At 47.9% G+C, this 27,553-nt stretch overlaps 1 protein-coding gene across 1 annotated transcript in view; it reads right to left on the reverse strand.

Annotated features, from left to right (window-relative positions):
- Positions 1-12,662: 12,662 nt before the first annotated feature.
- LOC119465169 (sulfate transporter-like) overlaps positions 12,663-27,553 on the reverse strand; it is a 215,725-nt gene continuing 200,834 nt past the window's right edge. The window contains exon 18 of the mRNA XM_037725964.2: positions 12,663-12,882. Within this exon, the coding sequence (XP_037581892.2) occupies positions 12,731-12,882 (152 nt within the window). The 3' untranslated portion in view covers positions 12,663-12,730. The remainder of the gene's footprint in view (positions 12,883-27,553) is intronic.

Below are 27,553 nucleotides of genomic sequence, written 5' to 3' on the forward strand. Positions count from 1 at the left end.
GAAAAGAAATGTCGAGATAAATTCGCGTATGACAACATGAGCGCAACCTGCGCGGCACAGTGCTTCCGCGCTTCAAACACAGAGAACTGCGGAACAAAACCCGCCAGCGCCGCGTATAGTTATCAACGTATTACCTAAATTTAGTAATACCGCCACTATCCCGCTGTCTATCTGCACACTTGCCGTGAGCCGCTTGCCAAGCCTTTCTTGGGCGCGTCAAGGGCGTGCCTTCTCTTTCGGGCATTATTATTGAGATAGCAATTATATGCACACTTCAACCAGATTTCTGCCGTCGCCGTCGCCGTCGCCGTCGCCGTGAGGTTCCCTATAGATAAAATCTTCGCCGCGCGCCGTATGCCCGAGCGGAAGCGTGCGGGGACGCGCGCTATCACGGAGAGCTGACCGCACTTAATCACCCACGCGCAAGCAAGGAAGCGGGAAGCCAGCGCCGGAGGGAGCGCGGGGGGGGGGGGGTAGGGGCGCACTTCTACTCTGCCAAGAACCGCGCTCGTCGCTCGCCCGCACCGTCTCGTATCTCCACACGGCTCTGACCTTTATGCGCCGTGCATTCGCCGCTCAGTTTCCGTTGAAGCGATAGACAGCACGACCTTCGCCCGCTGCGGCGTATGGGCTCGCTGCCAGAGTTTTGACAGTCGTTGTCTGCAGTCATTCAGTGTGATCTATTCATGTTTGTTTGTGCGCGCTCACACCACGCTTGTTCATTCAGTTAGTAATAGTCGGGCCACATTTTCCAACGCACGCTACACATGCAATGCTGCCCGGATCGGCAGTGCAGCACTACAGGTGTGTCCCTTCGTACGCGCTGCCCACGGGAAGCGCTTCTCATCAACACCACCGTCTCACACGCGCCTTCTCGTGGTCATCGAGTCTCTCTTCATGTCGGTCTACTTACGCCGCAGCACACCTGCTTACTTAATCAGATCATGTTTACTACAATTCATATTGCTACCAAAGCCGCTCACCTTACTTCGTATGACATTGCTGTGTTGCTATCGCATTCATTGCTTCGCCCTTAGGGCGAAACTGTGACATTATTTTCTTTCTATCCTCCGTCGAATGCGAACAGAGCACAAGCGGTGCATTCTGGCACCTACACTTTCCCTCAATCGAATACTTTTAAATGCAACAAATAAAATAAACATTTTATTTCTTATAGTATCGGTTTTTCGCTTTGAATGCTATAAATTTGTGATCACAAACGGGCATCTATTGAATTATTAAATTTTGCACTTTTTTGCCGTGAGTGGCGACAGTGAGTCGATAGCTTACAAGCGGATACATTTTGGAGGGTCGCACGCACGAGGGAGTTCATATGGTGAGCAGTCGCCAGGGGCGCTGCAGTGCTGTTCTCGATAAAGTCGATGCAATAATGACGCATAAAGTCAGTCATGACAATGATCTGTCCATCCCCTGTCTATTAGAGGAATGGGAACGCAGCGCTGCGGAATGGCTGTTCACCACAGGTGCTTTCACTGAGGCGGCTATAAGGCCACCGCTTTACTAACTGAAACGACACTCTAGCCATTGAGACGGGAGCAACGGCTGTCGCTGCAAAACTGCTGTGTGGTATTCTAGGGTCCGTAGTGACGCAGCACAGTGAAAACCGAAGCAGTTATCTGCGTGTGCGAAGTCTCCACGATGCATTGCGAAGAAGAGCGTGCTGCGCAGTGACACAATTCATCGCTTGTCACCGCTTGCTCAGTGAAGGTGCCTCCGTGCGCCTGTACGCAGAATTTGAGTGTGTTGTTCACTCCAATGTGCTTGCCAATTGCCTCTGCTGCTGAGCTAACAGCGATCGCAGATGGATATCGTAACGACAGCGCAGCAATCGCATTTTGGCGGGTGAGAGCTCTTGTGTGCAGTTAGGAAATTAAACTTCGGACGCAGAAAGGTGTTGCAACTGTTTAGTGTGCCGTGGTTCTGATGAAAAAATTCCATCGCACTTGGTGTGTTTGCGGTGACCGCTGACCGTGTTTGCGACACTGCGGCAGCGAGACATCACCGATGACAGAGCAGCCATCTCAAATGACAGCTGCGATACGTTGTCGTTGGAAAACTCTACGCACTGCTCAGGATCGCCGTCCACCATAGCGCATTGACGCCTTGCAAGCAGCTACAGTGACGTGCCGATAATTATTTGCTGTGTGCTACGTCACCACAATGCAGGCGATGAACCGTGTTGCGGGGCCATCACAGCCCAAGAAGATGTATGCATAAGCCAGCGAAAGTCGACGCTTTGTTTTTGATAGTGGTGCTCAGTACGTCACCGTTGACAGTGCGTTGTGCGTGTTTTATTTCGCCGGTCAAGATGGTTAATGCCTTTCAGTTCCGCACCACGTCGCTGTTGCCGAAAAATAAGTTATGCGTGGCCCAATCGTGGTGGGCGCGCACGAGAGTTACATGCCTCGCGTGGGGCGTGACCTATGGTTTTGATTGACAGACGAACTCGTGCCAAACCCGTACATCGCGAAACCCCCCTCGAGTTGAACTCGTGAACATGGCGGCGGCAGCAGCAGCCTGTGTCATCGTATCCAGCGGCAGTAAGCGTCAATATGATCGTCTGGACCCGTTCACCTACATCACCGGCGTAGAGTTTCAGCGTCATTTTTTATTTCCAAAACGTCAGTGCGCTGGCTGTGTGACGAGTTAGGCGAAGGCCCTCGTCGGTGGAGACAGCGGGGTGGGCAAATTATGCTTTCCGAGCACAGAATGGTGTGACTAGGCTGCGGAGGAAAAGTTCGTGCGATTGCTTCGGCTCTCTCTTGTTCCAAGCGATGCTCGTCCACCGCGCCCCAGCCTCAGGCCAGGTCCGGCGTCGTTATCGGAGTACTGGGGCACCTGCGAGCACCTGGGGTTCAACCCGGGCCAACCAACCTGCGCAGGCGAAGTGGTCACATTATATTGGAATACTCAGAATGGACGCTGGGCTGCCTTCCGGTGCAACAGGTGCCGAAATCAGTTTTCGCTGTTTCACGGTACCGCTGCATGTACTGCACGGGCAGAGAGGCGAAGGAAGTTACTTCGCCAGCACTGACCACCTCGGCCGTCCGAACGACCACCTCTCCAGGCGGCAAATGATTTGGCTCACGTACTGCGTGAGCAAAAGCGTAGACATATGGCTGTTGAAGGAGAGGCAGCGACTTGTTTCCTCTATCGGAGTACGCCATCGCCGACTGGAGGAACTACCCCCGTGAGGTCGCGAGGGACGGGCTGCTGGCGCGACGTCCACTCGTGGCCCCGGGTAGATAGCGCAAATTGACGAGTGCCTCTTCGCGGCGAGCAAAAGTACAATCGAGGCCACCAAAATTACGGCGGTGTTAAATATGGTGGCCCATGGGTCTTCGGCATGTTCTGCGCGACCAGTGTGGGCTGCGACTTTCAAGGTCGACCGACGAAAGGCGGCGACGCTAGGCGCCGTTAATGCAGCCAATGTTCAACCGGGGATCATTATTCAATATAGTGACGAATTCGCCGCATAGAAATATATCCCAAATTTAGTGGATGCTAACGGGGCTCTGCCTCAATCTGCATTGGGACACAGTCAACCACAGCGTGAAGTTTGTGGACCCTATCACGGGCGTTCACACGCAAAAAATAGAAAGGTATTGTCAAAAAGTGAAGCGCCACGTCGTCAGCGATGGGTACAGGGTAACTGCACCGATGCTGGAGTCCCACCTGGGATGGATAGGGTGGCACTCAGCGGCAACGTGCACTGAAAAGACCCTTTCTTGCGTTTATTAGAAGCCACGGATCGCTCGGGCTACCCAGTATAAAGACTCGTTCCTGCGGTTGTTAGAAGCCATCGTTTGACGCTTGCAGTTATGAAGGTGTATCGCAAAGTAAAAGAAAATAAAGCGTAGTTTTCTGTTCCTTCTATGAGTGCTTTCCAGCATTCCTGAGTGCTTACACAGTAAGCGCGCGGCAAACAACTTATGCGCTAGCCGACACTCACTTCGTCTCGCAGCCTGTTAAAAACCCAGTGTGAAAACCAGGCGCACACCCATCTGTGCTCGGAAATGGGAGCGCAAGCACGTAGCGAGCCGCACCAATCCAATCCAGAGGAAAGAGAAGGAGCAATGAGCGATCTGTTGAAAGCCCAGTGAGAAAACCAAGCGCACACCAATCGGTGCTCGGAAATGCTAGCGCAAGTACGTAGCGAGCTGAGTCAATCAAATCCAGTGAAAAAATCAGGTGGGCGAGCGCCCCCTCGGGGTATAACGCAAAACGTATAAAACTATAAATTAGTCTAATACACATTCAGTGTACATCTTGTGCACTTTATAATGCTTACAACTCACGTTAATGTATAATGTTATTGTAATAAATGCATTTATTTTATAACTTGCTTGTGCCTGGAATGCACTCGGTGGAACGACAAACAAGTGAAAGAAGGCACGACCATGCACCGACCGTATGATCACGTGAGCCCCATTTTGTCGACCGCCCGTATGGCAACGCCCTAGGGATGATAGCCACCCAGAGCGAATCTAGATAAAGCACTGAAACTGGAGGCTTGCCGACGGACAAACTTTGTCTTGTTACCAGTAGTTCTTTCATCTTGGGGCGTCGCCAGAGCTCGTGAAGATTCCGAGTTTCGCCAAACTCGGCGCATCCTGCATAGCACCCCTGCTCGCGTTTGTACCCCGGCGCTGCCGCGGAAGCCGTGGCGGTTGTTGGGGTGTTGCGGAGCGCAGCGTAGCAACACCCCAAATAAAATAATACTGCTCCAGTCAGGTAGACTGCTCCCTCCCTGATAGTGAGATCATATTTGGATCATCAAAACAGTGATGCGTTTGTTTAGGCATACCGTCGTTTCTCTCTCGCACCCGCTTGTCCTCGCGCCTGCGAGAGAGAAACGATGGTATTCCTAAATAAACGCATCTCTATTTTGATGATCCAAATATAATCTCACTATCAGGGAGGGAGCAGTCTACCTTACAGGAGCAGTATTTTTCTATTTGGGGTGTTGCGGAGCGCAGCGTAGCAACACCCCAACGACCGCCGCTTCGCGACGGCGCCCGGCACCGCGGCTTCTGCACAAACGGAGCAGTATCCGTTTCTTTACACCACCACAGTTCACCGAGATCAAAAGCCGTCATGCCAAACCACCACTACTGCAATGATTTCTGTCATTAGAATAAACGCTAAAATAATAAAGCGCGGCCGGCGTGGGCCAGACAGCGCCAGACATTGAACGCGCCCTAAACGATTCGCTCGGCAAGGTCGCTGTGCCCGGTCCCGGAGATGGAGAGCCACGCTCAGTAACTAGCAGCCGACGCGCGGCCCCGCAGACCAGTGCCTCAAAAGTCCCGAAGTGATTATGTCCCTAGGAACCTAGGAGCTCCACGATTGCCATGACAACACGTTGTCATGATATGGACGGAAGCGCGCGAAAAACAAAAAAGACATTGCCGTGTTCGCCGTGCGGGGGCGATGACGATGTGGTGTGATCGTGTAGCGCGTGGTGCGTGCGAGTGTTCTGAGCTGCTCGGCGTTGAAGGCCAGCCGGCTCTCGCTGGACGCCCGGTCCAGAGAACCCAGATCGCCCACTGCGCCGTCCTTGGACGCAAAGGACCTGTGTTCTTGCTGGGCAAACGGTCCAGGGAGCCAGGTGAGCGGGGCAAGCGCGGTCCAGAGAGCCAGGCGAACGGGACAACTCGTTCTCGGAGGGCAGTGACCTGCGTTCCGGCTGGGCAACCGGTCCAGGGAGCCAGGTGAGCGGGGTAACCGCGGTCCAGAGAGCCAGGCGAGCGGGGCAACCGTTCAAGAGAGCCAGGCGAGCGGGCAACCGGTCCAGGGAGCCTGAAGGGCCTGTGTTCCTGCTGGACAACCGGTCCAGGGAGCCAGGCGAGGTGGTCGCTTTCCCGGGCCACTGCCACAACCAGCCTGCTGCCGGAGGCGAGAGCAGTAGCGAGAGCTGTTGCACGGCTACCATGGCTGTGTCTGCTACCGTCGCTGCTGCAGCTGCAGATCCCATGATACCGTGGGTAGGCCCATGGTGACGTCGTCCAGCCGTCAGCCGACCCTTCGGGACCGACATCGGCCTCTACGCGTCAACGGACTTCACGCAAAGGGAACGCACGGCGAGAGACTTTATACTATATGACAGGACACTCTATAGTAGCAGCTTCGGGACTGCATGCGTTAGCATAACTTAATTACATGTCCATCGTGAAGTCTGTACGTCTTTGTGCTGTTAATATATATTCTGTGTTTGTGTGCACTCGAGTGGTCGATTGCGTTCCTTGGTGAGTGGTCCTGGGCCCAAACCTCATTACAGTCTCATCACAATCAAACCTCACTACATCATCATTTTCATCACAATCTGGCGAGCCTGCCAGGATACCGCTCGTAAAATCATCGAAGGAAATTATCCTCCCTCGAGTGCACGCTCACAGAAAGATAAACGATGGATACCGAAAGATTAGCCACTATTGGATCACCGCTAGGATTGTCCGGTGTGGAATTGCGTACGTGGATTGAGAACGAACAGGCAAAACAAAGAGCGGAACGAGCTGTGGAGAGAGAAGCAAGTAAGGAAGCCGACGAAAGAACTCGACAAATTCTTGAGCTCAAATTGAAGCTCCAAGAAGGAGCTCAAAGTGAATCCGCAAGAATCAGCATCGATTCGATGTCTCTTCCGAGTGCCGCCTCTTCTGTTCTCAACCCGCAAAAGTTGCTTCCGTTGTTTGATGAGCGACGCGATGATTTGCATGCGTACTTGCAAAGGTTCGAGCGCGTGGCAACAGGACAAGATTGGCCACAAGAGAAGTGGGCATTAGCTGTGAGCATGTGTTTGAGTGGTGAAGCGCTAACAGTAATTGGCCGAATGACTGCCGCTGATTCATTAAACTATGAGAAAGTAAAGAATGCTTTGCTGCAGAGGTTTCGCTTCACTGCGCAAGGTTACCAGGAGAAATTTCCCAAGGCAAGGGCAGAGGATGGAGAAACCGGGAGACAGCTGCTAGGCTTTCAGGGTACTTCGACCACTGGATTGACATGGCTAACGTGTCCAGAACGTTCGACAGCCTTCGAGATCACATAGTGGCCGAACAGTTTATCCGGTGTTGCCATCCAAAGCTTACTATATTCCTCAAAGTACGAGAATGCAAGTCACTCCAAGAGCTAGCTGACGCGGCTGATCGGTTCATTGAAGCTCAGCACCTATTGAATCTCGGTAAAGTTCCAGAGGACGCAAGAGACTTCACTAGAAATCCCATCGACGCTCCAAGGAAACCACCACCAAGATGTATGCTTTGTAAGCGCCAGGGGCATCAAGCTCATGAATGTCGCAACCAAGCTAAAGAAGTGACAAAGTGCAAGCTCTGTGGTAAGGTTGGTCACAAGAGCGATGACTGCTGGAGCACGACGGCGCATAAAGGGAAAAGTTCAGCCTGCGTGGTCAACGAGAACCACTATGATTTTTCTTTGTGTCACCCAACTGGAAAACACAAGAAAGGGTAAAATCGTGACACTTTTGATAAAAAACCGGAGCAAAGAAAACCCATTTTTCTGGTGGAAGGAATGCCATTTGTTGAAGGGCAAGTGCTCGGTCGAACAATTATGGTTCTTCGTGATACGGGCAGCAATACTGCAATTATCCGAAGAGGCTTAGCTCCTGATCAGCGTTTGACTGGAAAGAGTAGCAGAGTCCTGCTTATTGATGCTCTGTAATTGATGTGCCAGAGGCCAAACTCCACGTAAATACACCGTACTTTACAGGAGAAATCACAGCCTTATGTATGAACAAGCCGCTTTATGATATAGTGCTCGGAAACCTACCTGGTGTCAGAAGACCTCACGAGCCGGATATTAACTGGAAGCAGGCGTCAGTCGACGAAAGAGAGACTGCGTCGCTAAACTCCAGTGTGCAAGCGATACCTGTGGAGCACCCTCACTATGCTTCCGCCATGGTCAAGCCACCAGAGGATAAGACGACTCCATTGTGCGCACCAAAGATAAAGTGGTGTGACGTTACCAAAGACCAATTTGCAGAGGAACAGCAGAAAGACAAAACGCTGAAATCTCTGTTTGCTAAAGTCGACAGAATGTGCAAGTCACCAAAAGGCCACGGCTACTCGTTCCTTGAAATAAGTGGGCTTCTCTACCGACAATACTGTCTTGCTACCGGCAGGACATTTAACCAGCTTGTCGTGCCGAAGATGTTTAGAAGACCTATACTTGAAGTCGCACACGAAGGTCTTATGGCCGGACATCAAGGCATTCGGCGCACGACAGATCGAATCTTGGCGGATTTTTACTGGCCGGATCTGCATGGCGACGTGAAACGTTTCGTCAAGTCCTGCGATAAGTGCCAGCGAACAACACCAAAAGGCACAATAGGTGTTGCGCCTCCGGGCAACATGCCTATAATACGCACACCTTTTGAGCGCGTTGCGGTCGATTTAATCGGTCCTTTCTCACCGAAATCGGACCATGGTAACCGCTATATTCTAACCCTCATAGATTTTGCCACCCGATATGCGGATGCCATTGCTCTCCCAGCAATTGATGCTGTGCATGTGGCAGAGGGAATGGTTGAGATTTTCTCTCGCATTGGTCTACCAAAAGAGATTGTAAGCAACCAAGGAACAAGTTTCACATCGGAACTCATGGAAGAGGTGGGCCGTCTACTTGCCATCAGGTTTCTACGAACAACTATCCCTCACCAGAGCTGAAGCCACGACCTGGAGGCAACTCCAGACCAACACCTATCCTCACCTCACGCTCCTTCACGCGATGTACCCCACCCTTTATCAGCCCCTTTGTCCTTTTTGTACAGAGCGAGCTACCCTCTACCACACCACATGGGCATGCCAAAATATCCCCAATAACTCTCCACATCGAAACGCAACGCACGAGCAGTGGGAGATGGTGCTGACCAGCACGGCACTGGAGGATCAGCGAAAGCTTATCGCCAGAGCCGAAAGTGCTGCCACCGCCGCTGGGGCCCTGGACTGAAGGCTCCACCCACCACGGAGATCGACGCTTCTCCGTGCCTCATCAAAATAAAGTTTTGTCTCTCTCTCTCTCTCTCCCTATAATGCCATGGCGAATGGGCTCGTTCAGAAGTTCAACGGGACCCTGAAGTCCATGCTGAAGAGGATGTGCCAGGACAAACCTCGATCATGGGACAGGTACCTTGCTCCACTGCTTTTCGGCTACAGAGAGGTGCCGCAAGCAAGCCTGGGCTTCTCGCCTTTTCAATTGATTTATGGTCGACACGTACGAGGACCACTGACGGTGCTCAAGGAACTGTGGACCAATGATGATATCGACGGCGAAACTCGTACAACCTACACTTATCTTGTCGATCTTCGAAATCGCCTTGAGGAGACATGCAAACTCGCCCATGACGAGTTGGAGAAGGCACGCGCAAAGCAGAACCTACTTTTTAAACGTCGAGTTAAACGTCGGCGATAAAGTACTTCTTCTACTGCCGACTGATTCCAACAAATTACTAATGCAGTGGAAAGGTCCATTTGAAGTCGTCGAACGGAAGAATGAGGTCGACTACGTTTTGAACATAAGTGGAAAAAGAAAAATATTCCACGTCAATATGCTCAAGAAATATTAGGAACGCGAACCTTTAAAAGTGCAGGAGGTCTCTGCCGTAACAGAGATCACCAAGTCTTTGACAGACCTCACACGGAAAGGACCAAACAACAGTCTCGCGTGGGGACCGGCTCAAGAGCAAGCTTTCAGCATTCTGAAGAATAAGCTAGGCGACGCTCCCATTCTACAAGCACCCAATATGAGAAAGGAATTTGTCTTCCGCACCGATGCCTCAAGCACTGGTCTTGGTGCCGTAGTGCTCCGGCTAGGAGAGGATCAGGTCTTATATCCTGTTGCCTACGCTAGCCGCAACCTGTTGGCTCGAGAAACAAGGTATTCCACCATTGAACGGGAATGCTTGGCACTTGTATGGGCAGTACAAAAATTCCGTTTGTACTTGTACGGCAAACAATTTGTCATACAATCCGACCATCAGCCTTTGCAATACTTGCAGTCCGCCAAACATCTCAACAACAGAGTTTTGCGATGGAGCTTACTCTTGCAAGAGTACTCCTTTGCCGTTGATTACATCAAAGGGTCGGATAACGTCGGATCGGATTACCTGAGCCGTGTTTAAATCGCTGAACTAACAAGTGAATACTACCATAGAGTTGAAAAGTTTAAACTTTGGAGTGCTGAAGGACAAGAAGACGTTTGATTTTAAAATAGATGGATACGTGTGTAGTGAACTCGTTTTGAAAGTGTACCTTCGCACAACACGTTGACCTTTGTTTTCCGCCTTCTTCCCCATTAGAAAAGTTGTAAACAACTTTCTTAAAACCGGGGGTTGTCATGATATGGACGGAAGCGCGCGAAAAACAAAAAAAAAGACATTGCCGTGTTCGCCGTGCGGGGGCGATGACGAAGTGGTGTGATCGTGTGGCGCATTGAGCGTGCGAGTGTTCTGAGCTGCTCGGCGTTGAAGGCCAGCAGGTTCTCGCTGGACGCCCGGTCCAGAGAACCCAGATCGCCCACTGCGCCGTCCTTGGACGCAAAGGACCTGTGTTCTTGCTGAGCAACCGGTCCAGGGAGCCAGGTGAGCGGGGCAACCGCGGTCCAGAGAGCCAGGCGAGTGGGGCAACCGCTCGAGAGAGCCAGGCGAGCGGGCAACCGGTCCAGGGAGCCTGAAGGGCCTGTGTTCCTGCTGGACAACCGGTCCAGGGAGCCAGGCGAGGTGGTTGCTTTCCCGGGCCACTGCCACAACCAGCCTGCTGCCGGAGGCGAGAGCAGTAGTGAGAGCTGTTGCACGGCTACCATGGCTGTGTCTGCTACCGTCGCTGCTGCAGCTGCAGATCCTATGATACCGTGGGTAGGCCCATGGTGACGTCGTCCAGCCGTCAGCCGACCCTTCGGGACCGACATCGGCCTCTACGCGTCAACGGACTTCACGCAAAGGGAACGCACGGCGAGAGACTTTATACTATATGACAGGACACTCTATAGTAGCAGCTTCGGGACTGCATGCGTTAGCATAACTTAATTACATGTCCATCGTGAAGTCTGTAAGTCTTTGTGCTGTTAATATATATTCTGTGTTTGTGTGCACTCGAGTGGTTGATTGCGTTCCTTGGTGAGTGGTCCTGGGCCCAAACCTCATTACAGTCTCATCCAATCAAACCTCACTACATCATCATTTTCATCACACACGTGTTAAGCGGAAGTCCCCCCGCTGTACCTGCTAGCAATTGTAAAGTCGCTACCGGGGCGGGCGCGCGTGGCGTAGAATGCACCCTTGCCGGAGTCGCGAGCCTTGCGGGGCCTCGCGGCTCCGGCAGGTGCGCGTAGCCGCTGGGCCGCCCGGAGCAGAACGTGACCCCCCCTCCCCTCCCCCCCACCCTGCTCTCCCTCCGGAGCGTTGCGTGCGACTGGTAGACCGCGCGCTTCCTTCCCGCTTCCCCCCCTACGTGCGCGAGATTCAGCCGCGATCGCCGGCTCACCCTTGCACGAATTCACTCGAGCATACAGCAGACGGCGTGCGGCGATTATTTTATCGCCCGTGAACATAATACGGAACTTCACGGTGACGACGACGACGATGGCAGAATTGCGCCTGGAGTGTTCATGTACTTGCTATCGCAATAAAAAATTGCAAACGTAGCAGCTGCAATCGGCATAAAAGTTTACGAACCACATACGCTGAGCAAAAGTTCACAATTCTCCTAGCCGGCGCACGTAGTCAGGTATTCGGATATGCATCCGTAACTTCTACCGGGTTTTTTATTATTTTAGAAATCGCCTGTATCACGTAGTACAAATGTACTTATTGGTCTGGATTACTCGAAGAGGCGGATATTACGTACTCTGGGAATAAAAATGAATGATTGGCTTATTAACAAAATTTAACTGAGCCATATTTTAACTGATTACTTTAGAGCAAACATTGCAATACACGAATTCAATCTAGTGATTGCACAAGGCACGTCCACTTGAAACGAATTTTCAAACTAACAACAGTTTTGTGATAAGCGCATTAAATATTGCGGTGAAAATGCCCTGGTCTTCCAGTTACTTTTTTAACGAAGTGCCTTTTTGTGCATTGGAGCGCAAAAATTCATCGAACACCAATGCATGTCGTTGCAAACATTGAGAACGCATATCTCAGAACTGGTGTCATCTTCAGGATTTGTTGCAAGTGGATATGACTTGGAAGTCACCGGGTACAACTCGTAAATTGCAATGTATGCCTAACGTCAATTAGCAAACAGTTAAAACAGTCAATTACCAAAATTTCATGAATTAGCAAAATACTCCGTTTGGTTTCGTGTACATAGTAATTAGCTGAACAACTAGAATTGTGCTACATTCCATAGATGATTTTTTTAAAGATTAGGTTAACGATGAAAAAGCCCCTCGTATAAATAGGAACAACATGGTGTTGCTCGTTTTTACAGGCTACCCTCACAAGCTGCTCTCAAATTTCAATTGTTCACGAAACCAACACGCGGTAACTAAACTTTTCACACCGACTGCGGAAGAAATCTTACCATGACTTTTATGAATGTGATGTCTTTCAAATGTGGTCAGAGAAATTTCATCCAGGATTGAACGACTGAAATCTTGAAAGCACTGCCTAAAACATTCACAAATTGTGGCAACATTTATTCATTTGAACTTGTTCTGGTGCTCAAACAATCGACACAAGGTTGGCCTACGGTCAAAGATACGTTCGCAACTGACTACCAAGTAGTCTTGGAGGTAGCTCGTAATTAGCCAACGCTACAGCATCTTGAATCGTAGGCGTGATGTGGTCGACTCCAATTTTCTCCAGCAGGGCTTTTTGTGTCTTGATGGTGCGCTGCGTTGAATCTAGATTGGAAGAATACACGAGAACGCACATGCAAAGTGCATGGTTAGTCTCGTTGGCAAAAAGTGCTTCCTCTAGTGCGAAACGTCACGGAGACGAAAGTACATTGCTGCAAAAGCAGCGTCAAATTCACCAGGATAAGCTTATCTACCGCAGAAAAACACACCATTATAGGGACACACCTTGAACACTTATTTCCAATCTGTTTTGAGTCGCACGTCTGCACGACCTTTACGCAAGCTACACTGAAACAGTGAAATGTCTCAGCTAGTAATAACAAAATCACTGACGCAGAGACCGCGATGCTCGTGGGGGCGGAGTTGCTATTGTATTCAAGGCTGATATTGGCTGTATGCGAATGACCGGCATTCCAACTCATGAAAGCATCTGGCGTGAAATTAGGCTAGATCAAACAAGGGTAATCCTTAGAACTGTTTATAGACAGCCTAAATCACCCATTTCCTATCTTGAAAATACACAGCTTTACTTAAAAAGCTTTAAAAACGCAGCTGTCGGATAATTATTGCTTGGGATTTCAATTTGCCAGGGATTGATTCGTCCACGCTTAGCGCTCAGCTTAACGAAGATGCCAATTGTGAATTACTTCTAGAAATAGCTTTCAGTAAGGATTTACAACAGTTCACGAGTGCACACGCGTAGTTGGGAAGATCTATATTAGATTTGGTGTTCCTAGACGGGTGATTTGAAGACTATGACGTATTGGGTGAAACAGGCCTCTCGGATCACAAGCTAGTTTACGTGGAGATAAAGCGTACCGTTGTATACCCGAAGGCTGGTAGTACTACGCATGTTCTGTGTTTTGATAGAGCCGATGACACAAGCATTATTGATCATCTTTCGCTGTGTTTGGTGGATTCAATTCGACATATGACGTCAATGCGATGTGTATTACATTTAAAGTTATTGTTTTTCACTTCGTAAACACATTTGTGCCAACTCGGAAGAATAAAAGAAATAAACAGAACCCGTGGATAACCCGCGAAATTATACATTTAAATCGGAAAATTTACCGTGTGAGACAGAAGTAAAAAAAAGATCAGAATAAAATTTCGGTGTTAGGCTCTATATTGCGCACAAATATGGCTGCTGCTAAAACAAATTACTATGACGGGACACTAACTAATTTTATGAAGCATGATCCGCATCGTTTTTGGCGCCATTTGTCGCATAATAACGAAGGTCCAAGTGACATTGTCGTTAAGGGCGAACTTGTGTCGGACAACTCGCATATGACAATATGTTTTAATGATTTTTTCAATCTGTCTTTACTGACATTTCTGCAGATGGTTTTTCTCCTTTCTCACTAGAATCCGGCTCACCAATGATAATATTCAAGTTTCGTATGAAGTCATTGTAAAATATCATCATCAAGATACTCGAAGACGAAGAGCAAGAGAGCGGCTCCTTGGCGCAAGCGCGCGCCACTTCACTTCTTCAATAAACCGTTCATGTTCGAAGCAGTCACCGGTCTCGATTGTTTTAACAATGGTGCCGTGAACCAGGATACTACCTCCCCGCCCACAAGAAGGTGAACCTGCAAAGAAGCAGCAGAGAAGAAAACGGCGGTGGAGCAGCGAATCAACCTGGATCGAGCGACGAGACCGAAGTGAAAACTAAAAGCACCATAACGGCTGACTGACAAGTAAGAGGTCATTTTACCGCCTAGCAATGAGCAAAGAAGTAATAACGAAGAAGAGGAAAGCGCTTCGCTCACAGATAACGCAGCTCATCAACTCAGCAGAACAACAAATCAATGAAGGCGCTAACAGAGAAGAGTTGATCTCAACTCACGCGCAGATTAAGGGAATAAGCGAAAGCCTCAAGAGCGCCAACGAACAAATGGAGAAATTTTTAACTGAAGACACTGCCGAAGCTGAATTCGAGAGAATAATAGAGTATGACATGAAAATAACGAAGATTTTGTCTACCATAGAGTTCGAAATGAGAGAGCCTGCACAGGTGGATTTAAATAACGGAACAAGGCAGGCTGCATCAAGTACAGAACAAGACGCAAAGGAACTAGTAAAACTACCTAAGCTAGAAATGACAAAGTTTGGCGGAAGAGCTTTAGAGTGGAACCGCTTCTGGGCTCAATACGAGTCAGCAGTTCACCTCAGACCTAACATGAGCAAGGGACAAAAGTTCAATTATTTATTAGCATGTCTAACCGGAAAGGCAGCGTCTGCGATAGAAGGGCTTCAGTACTCTGCAGAAGAAAATTATGATGAAGCGATAAAAATTCTGCCAACAACGTTCGGAAATCGTGAACAATCAGTGGAGCTGCACATGACCGAGCTATTGAGCCTAGAGAAAGTAAAATCGGCGCAAGAAACTGATGAACTACGCAAGCTAGTGAACAGAGTGCAGGTCAACACATTGGCACTCAAATCATTGAAGGTGGAGACCGAGAGTTTCGCGCCAATGTTATTAATAGCGTTGAAAAGAGCAATTCCACCGGAGTTATCCCTGCAGTTCAAGTCAAAGGGAGCAATGAGAAACAGCTCAAACATGGAAGCTAGCGCACAAATCAGCACAACAGGAAAAGAATGCGAGGAAAAGCTGAACAGGCTTATGTCATTTCTGCGAGAGCAAATATCGTTTCGGGAAGAAACACAGCGTGAACAGGAGAGGATAACTGAGAAGACAAGGGATAACAGCAGACAGCTTAGAACAACTTCCAGCTGTTATAGCTCGGAAAACAGAAGCTGCCTGTTCTGCAAGCAAAACAACCACGCAACTGAGGACTGTCGTAGGAACATTCCTATGACGGAAAAAAGGCCATTCTAACTGAGAATAGAGCATGTTTCAGATGCACCCGGCCAAAACACACCGCACGTATTTGTAGAGCAAGAGTGATATGCAAGCAATGCAAAGAACGACAGGCTACATCAGTGTGTAGAACGGTGAGGCAAGAAAAGGCAGATCAGGTCACAACAAAGCAAGCGGAAGCGAATACGTCTACTCTACATGCAACTGAGAATCTAAAGCAAAACTTTGTGCTTTTGCAGACAGCTGTAGCTTGGATAGATGGCGAAAAAGGTGGCCGACATTGCCGATTGTTATTGGACAGCGGAAGCCAGCGAACATTTATTGAAGCTGGCTTAGCAAAAGAAATAGGTGCGAAGATAATACGAAAGGAAAGGCTGACAATTGGTTCGTTCGGAGGAGACGAAAAATTCAAACAAATGAATGTGGTGCAAGTAACTATAGCGACGCGAGAAAAAAAGTCAGCCACGGTGATCGAAGCTCTACAAGTCGACGTCATCTCACACAGTTGTCTACCTGCTCCAAATCACAAACTCAACGAGAAAATGAATCAACTAAAGCTACAAGTGGCAGATGACAAAACCGCGACTACGGCAACAGATGCCATAGGGCTGCTCATCGGCTCAGATTATTACTGGGAGTTCGTCACTGGCAGAACACAAAAATCGAAAGCAGATTGATGGCTGTCGAGACAATACTGGGTTGGGTACTGCTAAGGCCCATCGGAGCAAACTAAAACACAATTAACTCAAGCCCAAAATGAAGCAGTCATGGTTCTGAAGGTTGAAGCTGCGGAAACAAAACTACAGCAAGAGCTACAGAGGTTTTGGAGCTTGGAATCAATGGGAATCAAACAACATAGTTGCACTACTACAGAAGCAGAAATTGTAGAAGAATTCGAGAATAAGATAGTACAACTAAACGGTCGTTATCAAGTCAGCTTGCCCTGGACAGAAAACGTCAACTTGGAAATCAACAAAGACATTGCAATGAAAAGACTCCTCCAACTGACGAAAAAGTTAAAGAAAAATGAGGAAATGCTGTGTCGCTACGATCAAGCTATCTCAGAATATATGACCTCGGGAGTCGCGGAAGAGGTTCAGGAATCAGAAGAACCACTGACTACGTTGTGTTACTATATGATACATCATGCGGTTATTCGAGAGGACCGAGCGACGACTAAAGTTCGTGTAGTATTCGACGCCTCTTCACACACGCAGCAAGGTATGTCATTAAACGACAATCTGGAGGCAGGACCTAATTTAAACGAAGACATGCTTTCGCTGTTAATCAACTTTCGAAATGAAAAGGTGGCCCTAGTAGGAGACGTGGAGAAGGCATTCCTACAAATTCAATCCATGAAGAGGACAGAGATGCCATGAGATTTCTGTGGTGGAAGCACGACGCTGACGGTAGGCTGCTGAATGAAGTACAAACCTGGCGCATGACTAAAGTTACTTTTGGTACAACACCGAGCACGTTTCTTCTGGTAGCTACAATCAAGCACCATTTGAAAGAGGTGGCTGAGCGATTTCCGGATACAACAGAAAAACTACAGAAAGCGATTTACGTGGATGATGTAATCACAGGAGCAGGAACGTTTGACGGAGATGTCAAGCTGTACAAAGAGGCAAAACAAGTGTTCAAAGAGGCGGCGATGAACCTGAGAAAATGGACATCGAATGAAGAGAGATTAAACAAAATAATAGATGAAAACGAGAAGGACTACGCTCACATGGAGATTCGATCGAAAGGATACACAATGCTTCTTGGCATGATATGGAAGCACTCAAAAGACGTGATATCCTTCCCGGTGGACAAATGGGCGCCCTTACCAGCAACCACGTGCTTAACCAAGAGGACAGTATTGCAAGCAGCAGCAAGAATATTTGATCCGCTTGGTCTGCTGTCACCCTTCACGATACGCGCAAAAATAGGCTTTCAACGACTGTGGAAAACGGACGTCACTTGGGATGATCCACTCCCTAAAGAAGAATGCGACAAGTGGAGGGACCTGATGTCCGAAGCGGAGGAGCTGCGAGCTCTAGAAATTCAGCGATGCTACGCAAGTAAGGATCAAGCAGTACAAGCATACAAGCTGCATGTGTTTGCAGACGCGAGTCCAACAGCATACGGAGCCGCAGCATACTTGGTACTAGTGTACAACGATGGAACAAAAGAGTCAAGGCTACTGACAGCGAAAAGCCGTGTAGCTCCAATCAAAGAGCTAAGTTTAGCAAGACTTGAGCTAATGGCAGCGGTGATAGCATCAAGACTAGCGACTACATCAAAAGTCACTTCACCGAAAGAATTCAAGAAGCTGCCTGCTGCACCGACTCAATGATTGTACTTCATTGGATCAAAGGAACCAGCAAAAGGGATCCATTTGTTACCAACAGAGTCGCAGAAATAAGAGAGAAGACACTGCAAACGAGCTGGTCGTTCATTCAAGGTGAAGACAATCCGGCAGATCTACTCACACGGGGTATCAGCGCGAAGACGTTAATGAACTCCAAAATGTGGTGGCATGGACCCGAATGGGTTACCTCCGTGGAGCCGGAAAGAGCAAGCGTGATGCGCATGAATATACAGATGGACGATCAACGCGAAGATCAATGTCAAACCTGCACAGCATCAACAGAGAATGAACCAATCTTGGAAATAAAAAATTATTCATCATACGGACGACTTCTATGAGTAACGGCATGGATATTCAGATTCATAAACAACGCAAGAAAAGAACACCACGGGGGGCCGTTAACAGGAAAAGAGATTATAACTGCAGAGACCTATTGGATACGACAAACACAAGTACTACTCAGGAAGACAAGTGGCGGTGCTAAGTCAAGCACTATACCCTTTAATATAAATGGACATGAAGTATACTATGACGACAAAGGACTGATAAGACAGAAAGGACGCTTGCACTACAGCCAAGAATCAAACCGGCACATCACCGTACTTCCAAAGGACGAGTATTTCACGGAACTACTGATACGTCACGTTCATAAAATAATATTGCACGGCGGAGTTCAAGCCACGCTAGCGCAACTACGGGCTAAGTTTTGGATATTGCAAGGTCGCCAAGCTGTAAAAAGAGTTTTAAACAAATGCATACTATGCAAGAGGCATAATACAAGACCAGCCACTCAAACTACGCCTCCACTCCCTGCGGACAGAGTCAACGAATCGGGGCCATTTCAAGTCACAGGAGTTGACTTCACCGGAACACTTTACGCGAAAAACAAAGACGAGATTCTGAAACAATACGTAGTAATTTTCACCTGCGCGGTAACGAGAGGAGTACACTTGGAGATGACCAACGATATGTCGACATCCAGTTTTTTACAAGCTTTCCGGCGATTCACCGCACGACGTGGTATACCTGTCATAATCTACTCGGACAATGCCAGGACCTTTACAAAGGCCGAGAAGGAAATTAACGGAAAGCTTGACGCTGTTGGGCACGAACGGGTGAAGGATTACTGCAGTATACGCCAAATACAATGGAAAACAATAGCCGAGTGTGCACCGTGGTGGGGAGGATTCTACGAACGCCTCATACGGAGCCTAAAGACATCGATGCGAAAAACAATCTCAAGAAAAACAACTTCAGTGGAGGAGCTACGCACAATAGTAGCAGAAGTTGATGGAGCGCTCAACAATCGACCATTAACTTACGTGTATGGTGAACCTAATGAGCCCATGCCAATAACTCCTGCAGACATCATAGGTGGTCGCCAACAGCTTCAAGACGGACAAACAAAAATATACAATGGTGACATTGAAGAAGCATGGCGAAGCAGATGCAAACTAGTGAAAGCTTGGTGGAAAAGATGGCATCACGAATATCTCATGGAAATAGGAGCTATTGTGAAAGCCAAGACACGACAAGCGAAACCATTGTCCCAAGGCGATGTGGTTTTAATTGAAGACCGGGGTCCAAGGACATTTTGGAAAATGGGCCAAATTGAAAAAAGTTACCCAGGACGCGACGGAGTAACAAGAGCTTGCTTACTTCGGACAGGCAACAAAGAGTTTCTCAGAAGATCCGTGAACAACATCTACCCTCTTGAAGAGTGTTTCAAATAGCCCGCCAAAGCCTATATCTCTGCCAGTTGGGCGGGCGGGAGCTTGTAAAATATCATCATCAAGATACTCGAAGACGAAGAGCAAGAGAGCGGCTCCTTGGCGCAAGCGCGCGCCACTTCACTTCTTCAATAAACCGTTCATCTTCGAAGCAGTCACCGGTCTCGATCGTTTTAACAGTCATTGTTGCTCTTCGGCTTAAAATTAACGATAAGAAATCTGTAGGTCCAAACGGCATACCAAATGCCTTTCTCGCAGATATGCGGAATGGGTAGCCCACTATACACAGATCATATTTAATGCCTCGCTAACACAAAAACGGGTGCCAGATGACTTGCCAGTCGCAAAAGTGGTTCCGGTTCACAAGTCTGGTGAAACGCAACATATTGGAAACCATCGGCCAATTTCACTCACATGTGTATGCTGCAAACTATTTGAACACTTAGTTTCAAAGTGAATCTACACCTACCTTGAAGACAAGAAAGCTTTTTTTCCCAACCAGTACGGATTTCGACAGCTCCTTTCGACTGTCACACAGTTGATAGAAACAATTAACGATTTTTCAACTTCCTTGAACAATAGAAAGCAGGTCGACGCTATATGTTTAGATTACTCGAAGGCTTTATGATGTGGTCGTACATAACGAATTAATCATAAACAAATGAAATTAATATTGTAAGCAGTCTGACTGGTAGCGCCACCTACCAGCCTCAGCGCACAGCCAGCCCTGAAGCCAAGCCGGCTAAGCCTAGTGTGAGAAGTGTGCGCGAGAGTGGTGTGCGCGCGTTGACTTTCGTCGCGTCTAGTCGCGTTCTTGGAGGCGCCATGCCTTCTCATAAAGGACGTTATTAATGGTTGCGAGCCTTAATTACGTTTCGGCCAGCAGCCTGCCATCGCCACCCCTCACAACTGGCGCAGTCGACCCCGAACCATGCCTGAAACATTGCCTCTCGCCCGCCTCGTGAAGTGAGTTGCCAACACACCGTGGTCGCCAGCCAATGCTCCTTCCTTGGTTCAGCTCCGGCCGCCCGACGCAGCCTCTCGCCCGCTTCGTCCTAGCCATTTCGCGCCTTCGCCCTTTGTGTTTCGCCGACCGTCGTGCTGACGCCTGCCCGCCCGATGAAGTAGCTTGCCTGCAGTGCCCAAACGGTTCGCCCTACTCGCCTTATCGTTTCTCATGACTCTTGTGCTGCTTTGTCAACCGCCATGCCGCTCGTGAATTGGAGTGACGCGACGCCGGCGGATCTCGCAGGCTTTACAGTGGATTACCTCCGTGAAGAGTTGGCTCGCCGAAACCTCGACGCTACCGGGTCGAATGAAGAAATAATAAGTCGCCTTATCGCCGACATCGCCCAAAACCGCCCAACGACGCCTCCTTTGCCTTCCCCAGACTCCGCCGCGTCCACCCAGCGTTGCAACGCTGCGCCGCTCCCGCCAATCCTCGACGCAGCCCAAACTACCGAGTTGCTGACGGGTTTACTTCAGCAGCTCCTTCACGTGTCGCAACGCGCTGCAGCCCCAGTTCAAGTCACTACCCTTCCAGACCTCTCCGCATCGCTTCCTACATACAGTGGAGACGGCAGCATTTCAGCGTCCCACTGGGTTGAAGAGTTGGAACGAACTCGAAACTTGGCTTCGTGGGAACCTTCAACCCTACTCGCCGTCGCCCTGGGAAAACTTCGCGGAGCAGCCGCTGATTGGAAAGCCGTCTTCGGTCGTCAATACCCAACATGGGAAACCTTCAGACAAGCGTTCCTAGACCAATTCAGTGCCAAGCAAACCTTGCTACAGTGGCAACAAGCAGTCACTTGTCGCGTGCAGGCGCACGGAGAAAACCTTGTCAGCTATTCTCTCGCGAAGTTTAAGCTAATCTCTGGATGCCCAGATCCCCCGGCGCATAGAGTACGCCCTTCAGGGCATCGCCGACGTGAACCTGGCCACTACTATTGCAGCGCAGCGCCCAGAGACAGTCGCAGCGTATATGGACATTGTAACTCAGCTTGATCAAACATTAAGTCATTCGTCCTTTCGAACCCCACGCACAGAGTATCCAAGCGCCGAATTAACAATGCCAAGCCCACAGACACCTCCACGTAGCACAGTGTACACGAACCGCCAGGCTGTGTCAGACAAAACCGGCCGGCCACAGCGCATTTCAGCCCTACCACCAGACCAACGAGAGGCTAGATACCTCACTATCTCAGCTAAGTATGGTGCTCCTGCCTACTGTCCTGGCCAGAACTTGGCCGAAGCTGTGTGTTTTCAGTGCCGTCAAAAGGGACATCTCGCAATCCAAGTGCCCGTCTGGATCTACTGCTCCAACATCTACAACACATCTTTTGCCAGCTCTCCACAGCAGCCCTTCCGAGACCCTTGATGGATCTCTGGTTCAGTGTGCTCTTGTCGACGCCACAATTGCTGGGATTGGCCAAGTAGATGCATTTCCAGACAGTGGATCTAAAGTGACACTTGTTTCACGTCGCCTGGTCAGCTCCTTGCCCCTCCTGCCCTGGACTAGACCTCCTCTAGTCGTCGTTGGAGGAACATCAGTAACTCCAGCTGGTGCCATCTGTTTGAAGATTTCTGTTGGACCTATCACCGGGTTGGTCGAAGCAGCCGCCCTCAATAATAATTCTGTGCCACTTATATTGGGTGAAGACTGGCTTTCCTCAAGTCAAGCACAGTTGGTGTTTCAGCCGCCCCTACCAACTGAAATCCGCCATTCTCCAACAGCCACAAGTGTGCCATGCCATGAACGACTGCTGCCACGGATGGCGAATGCTGTTATGATCCAAGGGTCATCTTTTGGTCACTGTGTACCTGGACCCCACAGCTCAGCAGGCCTACAGCAGTCGCCACTGTCAGGACCAGACGAGCCCCCGTGGTTGGCACTATCTTGCCATAATGATGTTTCAAGCACCTACAGCCTCTCTTCTACGTCCAACCGAGCTGCTTCCTCGACAACTGAGGTTCACATTGACCCATCCCTGCCTGCTGTGCAGCTAGGTAGCCACTTGCCAGTGCCTCAACAACAGGAACTTACAAGCCATTCCCCAACGTCAAAACACGCTGAAGTATTCGCTCATGGCGAGGATGACTTGGGCTTGTACGAAGGTGTCGAACATGCAATTGACCTTCCTGACGCCGTGCCATACAGTCGATCTCCCTACTGGTACTCAGCTGCAGACCATCGTTTTCTTGAGGCCCAGACAAGCACACTCCTTCGCCAAGGCATCATTCTTCGAGCCTCAGGACCTTGGGCATTCCCCGCAGTAGTTGTTAGCAGAGGCAGTAAGAAGCGCCTTTGTGTCAACTATGTGCCCCTAAATAAGATGACTGTTCGTATGTGTGAAGATCAAGCAAAAACTGCTTTCATGACTTACCACAGCTCAGCAGACCTACACCGATCGCCACTCCCAGGACGTCCACCCGAGTGCTTGGACTATTCTCACTGTGAAGACATCAAGCAGTGCCTTTTCCTAGACCAAAGGGACTTGGTCAAACAAAGAGGGGCCGGATGTAAGCAGTCTGACTGGTAGCGCCACCTACCAGCCTCAGCGCACAGCCAGCCCTGAAGCCAAGCCGGCCAAGCCTAGTGTGAGAAGTGTGCGCGAGAGTGGTGTGCGCGCGTTGACTTTCGTCGCGTCTAGTCGCGTTCTTGGAGGCGCCATGCCTTCTAATAAAGGACGTTATTAATGGTTGCGAGCCTTAATTACGTTTCGGCCAGCAGCCTGCCATTGCCACCCCTCACAATATAAATTATGATATTGTTATGCGGATCAGCTTACACCTTACAGAGCGGACACAATACGTTGAAAAGATCGTAACAAATCTAACGAATTAAAAATAACCTCAGGCGTAGCACAGGGATCCGTTTTAGGACCACTTCTTCTAGTTCAGATAAATAATATTGCTCATCACATAAGTAACGACATAACCATCCAGTTATTTGCAGACGACTGTTTATTATATCGTGAAATCAATAATCAAAAGGATAAGGAGTCACTTAGTCAAGCCCAGCTATAGATGTCAGGGCCGCAAAATGTAAAATGAAAATGAACGAATCTAAATCAGTCATCCTCAGAGTTACAAACAAAACAAACATGTTATTGAGTGTAATTATGAGATGAATTCAACAATTATAACTGAAGCTGAAACGATAAAATACCTAGGTTTAACAATTTCGAAAGACTTAAGTTGGAAACCACACGTAGCCAGAATTTGTGGAGCTGCCGAAAAAAAGTTATGGTTCCATCGCCGATAATTAAAGCTAGCAACCACACCCGTCAAGCTTATTGCATATTCAACTTACATTAGACCGACGTTAGAGTGTGCCAGTGTTATTTGGGATCCGTTTCAATGAGTATTAATAAACCGCATTGAGAAGATACAGAGGAAATCCGCAAGATTCATTCTTTCCCAGTATTTTCGTACTGACTCTGTTTCTGAAATGCTTTGGTTGCTTGATTTGCCTCCACTGGCTCAACGGCGGAAGTTGGCTAGACTTAAATTTCTTTTTTTGTTATCAAAAGGCCACTTCAATATGGAAACCACACGCTATCTTGCTCCCAGGCAGGCTAGAAACGTCAGGTCAAGCAATCATTGCATGTTATCAATTCCAAAAGCATATCTGGAGATGTACGCTTATTGATTTTTTTCCGCGAACGATTAAGGAATGCAACAGTCTGCCGGCGTCTGTTTTGCAGTCGAGTAGCATTGAAGGCTTTGAGGAACGCGTTAAAAACCTTTTATGAAATTGAATCTTAGTGGTATCGTGCAAACGTTGTCACACTGTTCTAGAATACATACGTTTATGCTGCTTGCGATATCACTGTCACAATGTTATAAACATGTATTTCTTAGCCAAAATATTGTATTTGTATTTGGTTATTAAATGCGAAGCATTTCTTGGCGAACATTTGCTACTTCGACCGTATCTATCTATCTAGCCGCCTACGACTTTGTGCTCTCATGGTCGTTTCGTTAACTTGATATGTACCAAAATTGACATACTATGACAAGAGTATATGACGAACATAAATGATATGTCACGACATGAATATCATGACATGCGTGTCATATAGGTCATGACAATGACCCTGCGATAAAGTTTAACACTCAAAAACCACCGAAATGGTTTCGGACGATGGTACTAAGTGAAGGAGACACTACAGGATGCTGTTAGGAGTACTAGTCATGAGCATGACTCATGAAATATGACAATGACTCAGCGAAAAAATATTAACACTCAAAAACCACTGGAATGGGTTCGGACGTGGGCACTGAGTGAAAGGAACACTAAAGAACGATGGCAGAAATCATAGTCATGAGCATGACTAAGCAAAAATGACAATGACTCAGCGAAAAAAGTATAGCACTCAAAAAACACTGAAATGGGTTTGGACGTGGGTACTAAGGGAAGCAAACACTAAATGATACTGGTATTAGTCATATTCATGAGCACGACTCAGCAAAATGACAATGACTCAGCGAAAAAAGATTAACACTCAAAAACCACTGGAATGGGTTCGGACGTGGGTACTAAGTGAAGGAAACACTAAAGGTTGATGGTCGAAGTCATAGTCATGAGCATGAATAAGGCTTTCGCCTTAAGGTCTTATTGGTGTAGCTAAAGGGACTCCTGAGGGCTCATTACATGAATGTCACGACATGCGTCTCATACAGGTCATGAAAGAGCCGCCTACGTCTTCGTGCTCTCATGGTCGTTCCGTTAACTTAGTAGGCTATCCGCCCTCTGCTTCGCATAACATCGGTCCCTACAGGGCGTGGGATCTGCCGTTTTTTTTTTTTTTGTTCTGGTGGTTAATGCATTGTATTTAGAAAATTTATTGCTTCATGTCCTATTTACGTTTGTAAGGTGTTTACATTTTTTACGCTATGTGCAAACTTGCTGTACCCACCCTGTTACGGCCAAGACGACCTACAGTATTTGAAAATAAATAAATAATATATTGCCACGGGATACAGGGCCTGATAAGTGGTTATGTGCAAAAAATGTTCTAATTCATAAAGGTGAAAAGAAACGTTTTCCTGACAAGTCCAGGCCGATATCCTTAAACAGACAATGTTGAAAATTATTGCAGCATCTTATTTACAAATACAAGGCAGCTTGAACCAAGGAATGCAGTACCTGGAGAATATGTGCTTGTAACAATACGGCTTGCGAAAGTGGATTTCATCAGTTACCCAACATTTTGAAATCACGTGTGACTTCACCAAGAAGCTTGATTGCTGTCTCCACAATAATATTGATCAGTTCTGTCAAGAGTTTTTCATGTTATATACAGCAGGTCACCTACTAACCTAAGTTCACTGGTATTGACAATAAAATAATTTTATGCGTAGCGAGCTACCGCTCAAATCGAAGTCAGTTGGAAACGATTAATAACACAGGGTGAGGTCATCTTCACGAATTTTCCGGATTTGAAAAAGGCGCAGCCTTCCGACCTTTGCTTTTTCTTAATATATGTAAAAGATATTCACTCTTACGTTGAACCTGGCACAATGGTGTGATTGCTCGCGTACCACTGTGTCATTCATACGGCTGTTCGTGGAAGATTGAACAAAATCAGCCTATATACATTGTTAAAAAATTATGGCAACCTAGTGTGACGAAAGGGGCATGGGGATCAATATAAAAAAATGAAACTCCAAGTATAACCCAAGCCCAAGAAGAAGGACCACTTGTTTATCACTACCGCCTCATTGGCAATGGTATAAATAGCGCCGGAAGTCTGAAACATTTGCAACTGAGATTTACGCTAATACAAAGAAATGAATAGCACAAATTGACATTGCATGCTCAACGTATTTTCATCAATAATTTTTACTGCGGCTGTAGTTATCTGCCGCTTTCGGTCACATTAAGATAATAGCACACGAGACGTTGGTCTAGCCTATAGCATAGTATATAATTATTATTCGGAGCGCCCACCAACAGTACAATTTAGGTAAAGTAGAAAAATCTGCCAAAGGAGCTTAGGTTTATGTAGTGGAAGTACTCGCGGCATGAAAGTGTTACTGGTCTCAGATTACAAGCCGGAATAATGACCTGTGTGCACTGCGGCATTTTGGTTTAATGGAGATCTCATACTTACTCGATCCTGGAACCATACATATCGATATATCTAAGTACAGGAAGCCACCTGCTCGCGATTCAACCAGAACCAGTCATGACAACTGAATACTGCCATTTCTTGCTCGTTGTGATACTTTCTAGTACCCACATTTCCCAAGGATTGTGGAGAAATTAAACACCGTGCAGGGTAATGTTGTTAACACTGAGTCTGTGGCAACATTTCTTGACAAACTAGAGAAGTCTCTTTGTCTAGCTGAAAACCGGTGAGGCTATATGCTGTATGCAGTGCTATGCAGTCAGTGTGAGCTATTTTGTTCCATTTATTGTTTTTCTGCGGTGCATGCGCGTCATACATTGTTGTATGACCCATATGTTGACTGTACCAACAATAGTCCCGCATTAGGAATAAATAAAAGTGACAAATACCCAGACAGAATATTTATCTTGTCCTAGAGGACCATAACCGTGTCACTAGTTAATTAAGATTGCAAATAATAGAAATACTAAATGTCACCGGTTGACGATTGAACGTGAAATGTAACAAATAAGTGCCTAGGAATATTAGACGGATTAGACGTAATTAATGGATTCTAAAAATAGTAAAACGAAATTATAGCGTTTTTTAAAGATTATAGTGAAATGAAAGAGCAGCCAAACTTTCCTGCGAAGAAATCGGCAAATCTTAAGCCAGTACTTCG

The sequence above is a fragment of the Dermacentor silvarum genome, chromosome 9 (genome assembly GCF_013339745.2).
Source record: "Dermacentor silvarum isolate Dsil-2018 chromosome 9, BIME_Dsil_1.4, whole genome shotgun sequence".
Lineage (NCBI taxonomy): Eukaryota > Metazoa > Arthropoda > Arachnida > Ixodida > Ixodidae > Dermacentor > Dermacentor silvarum.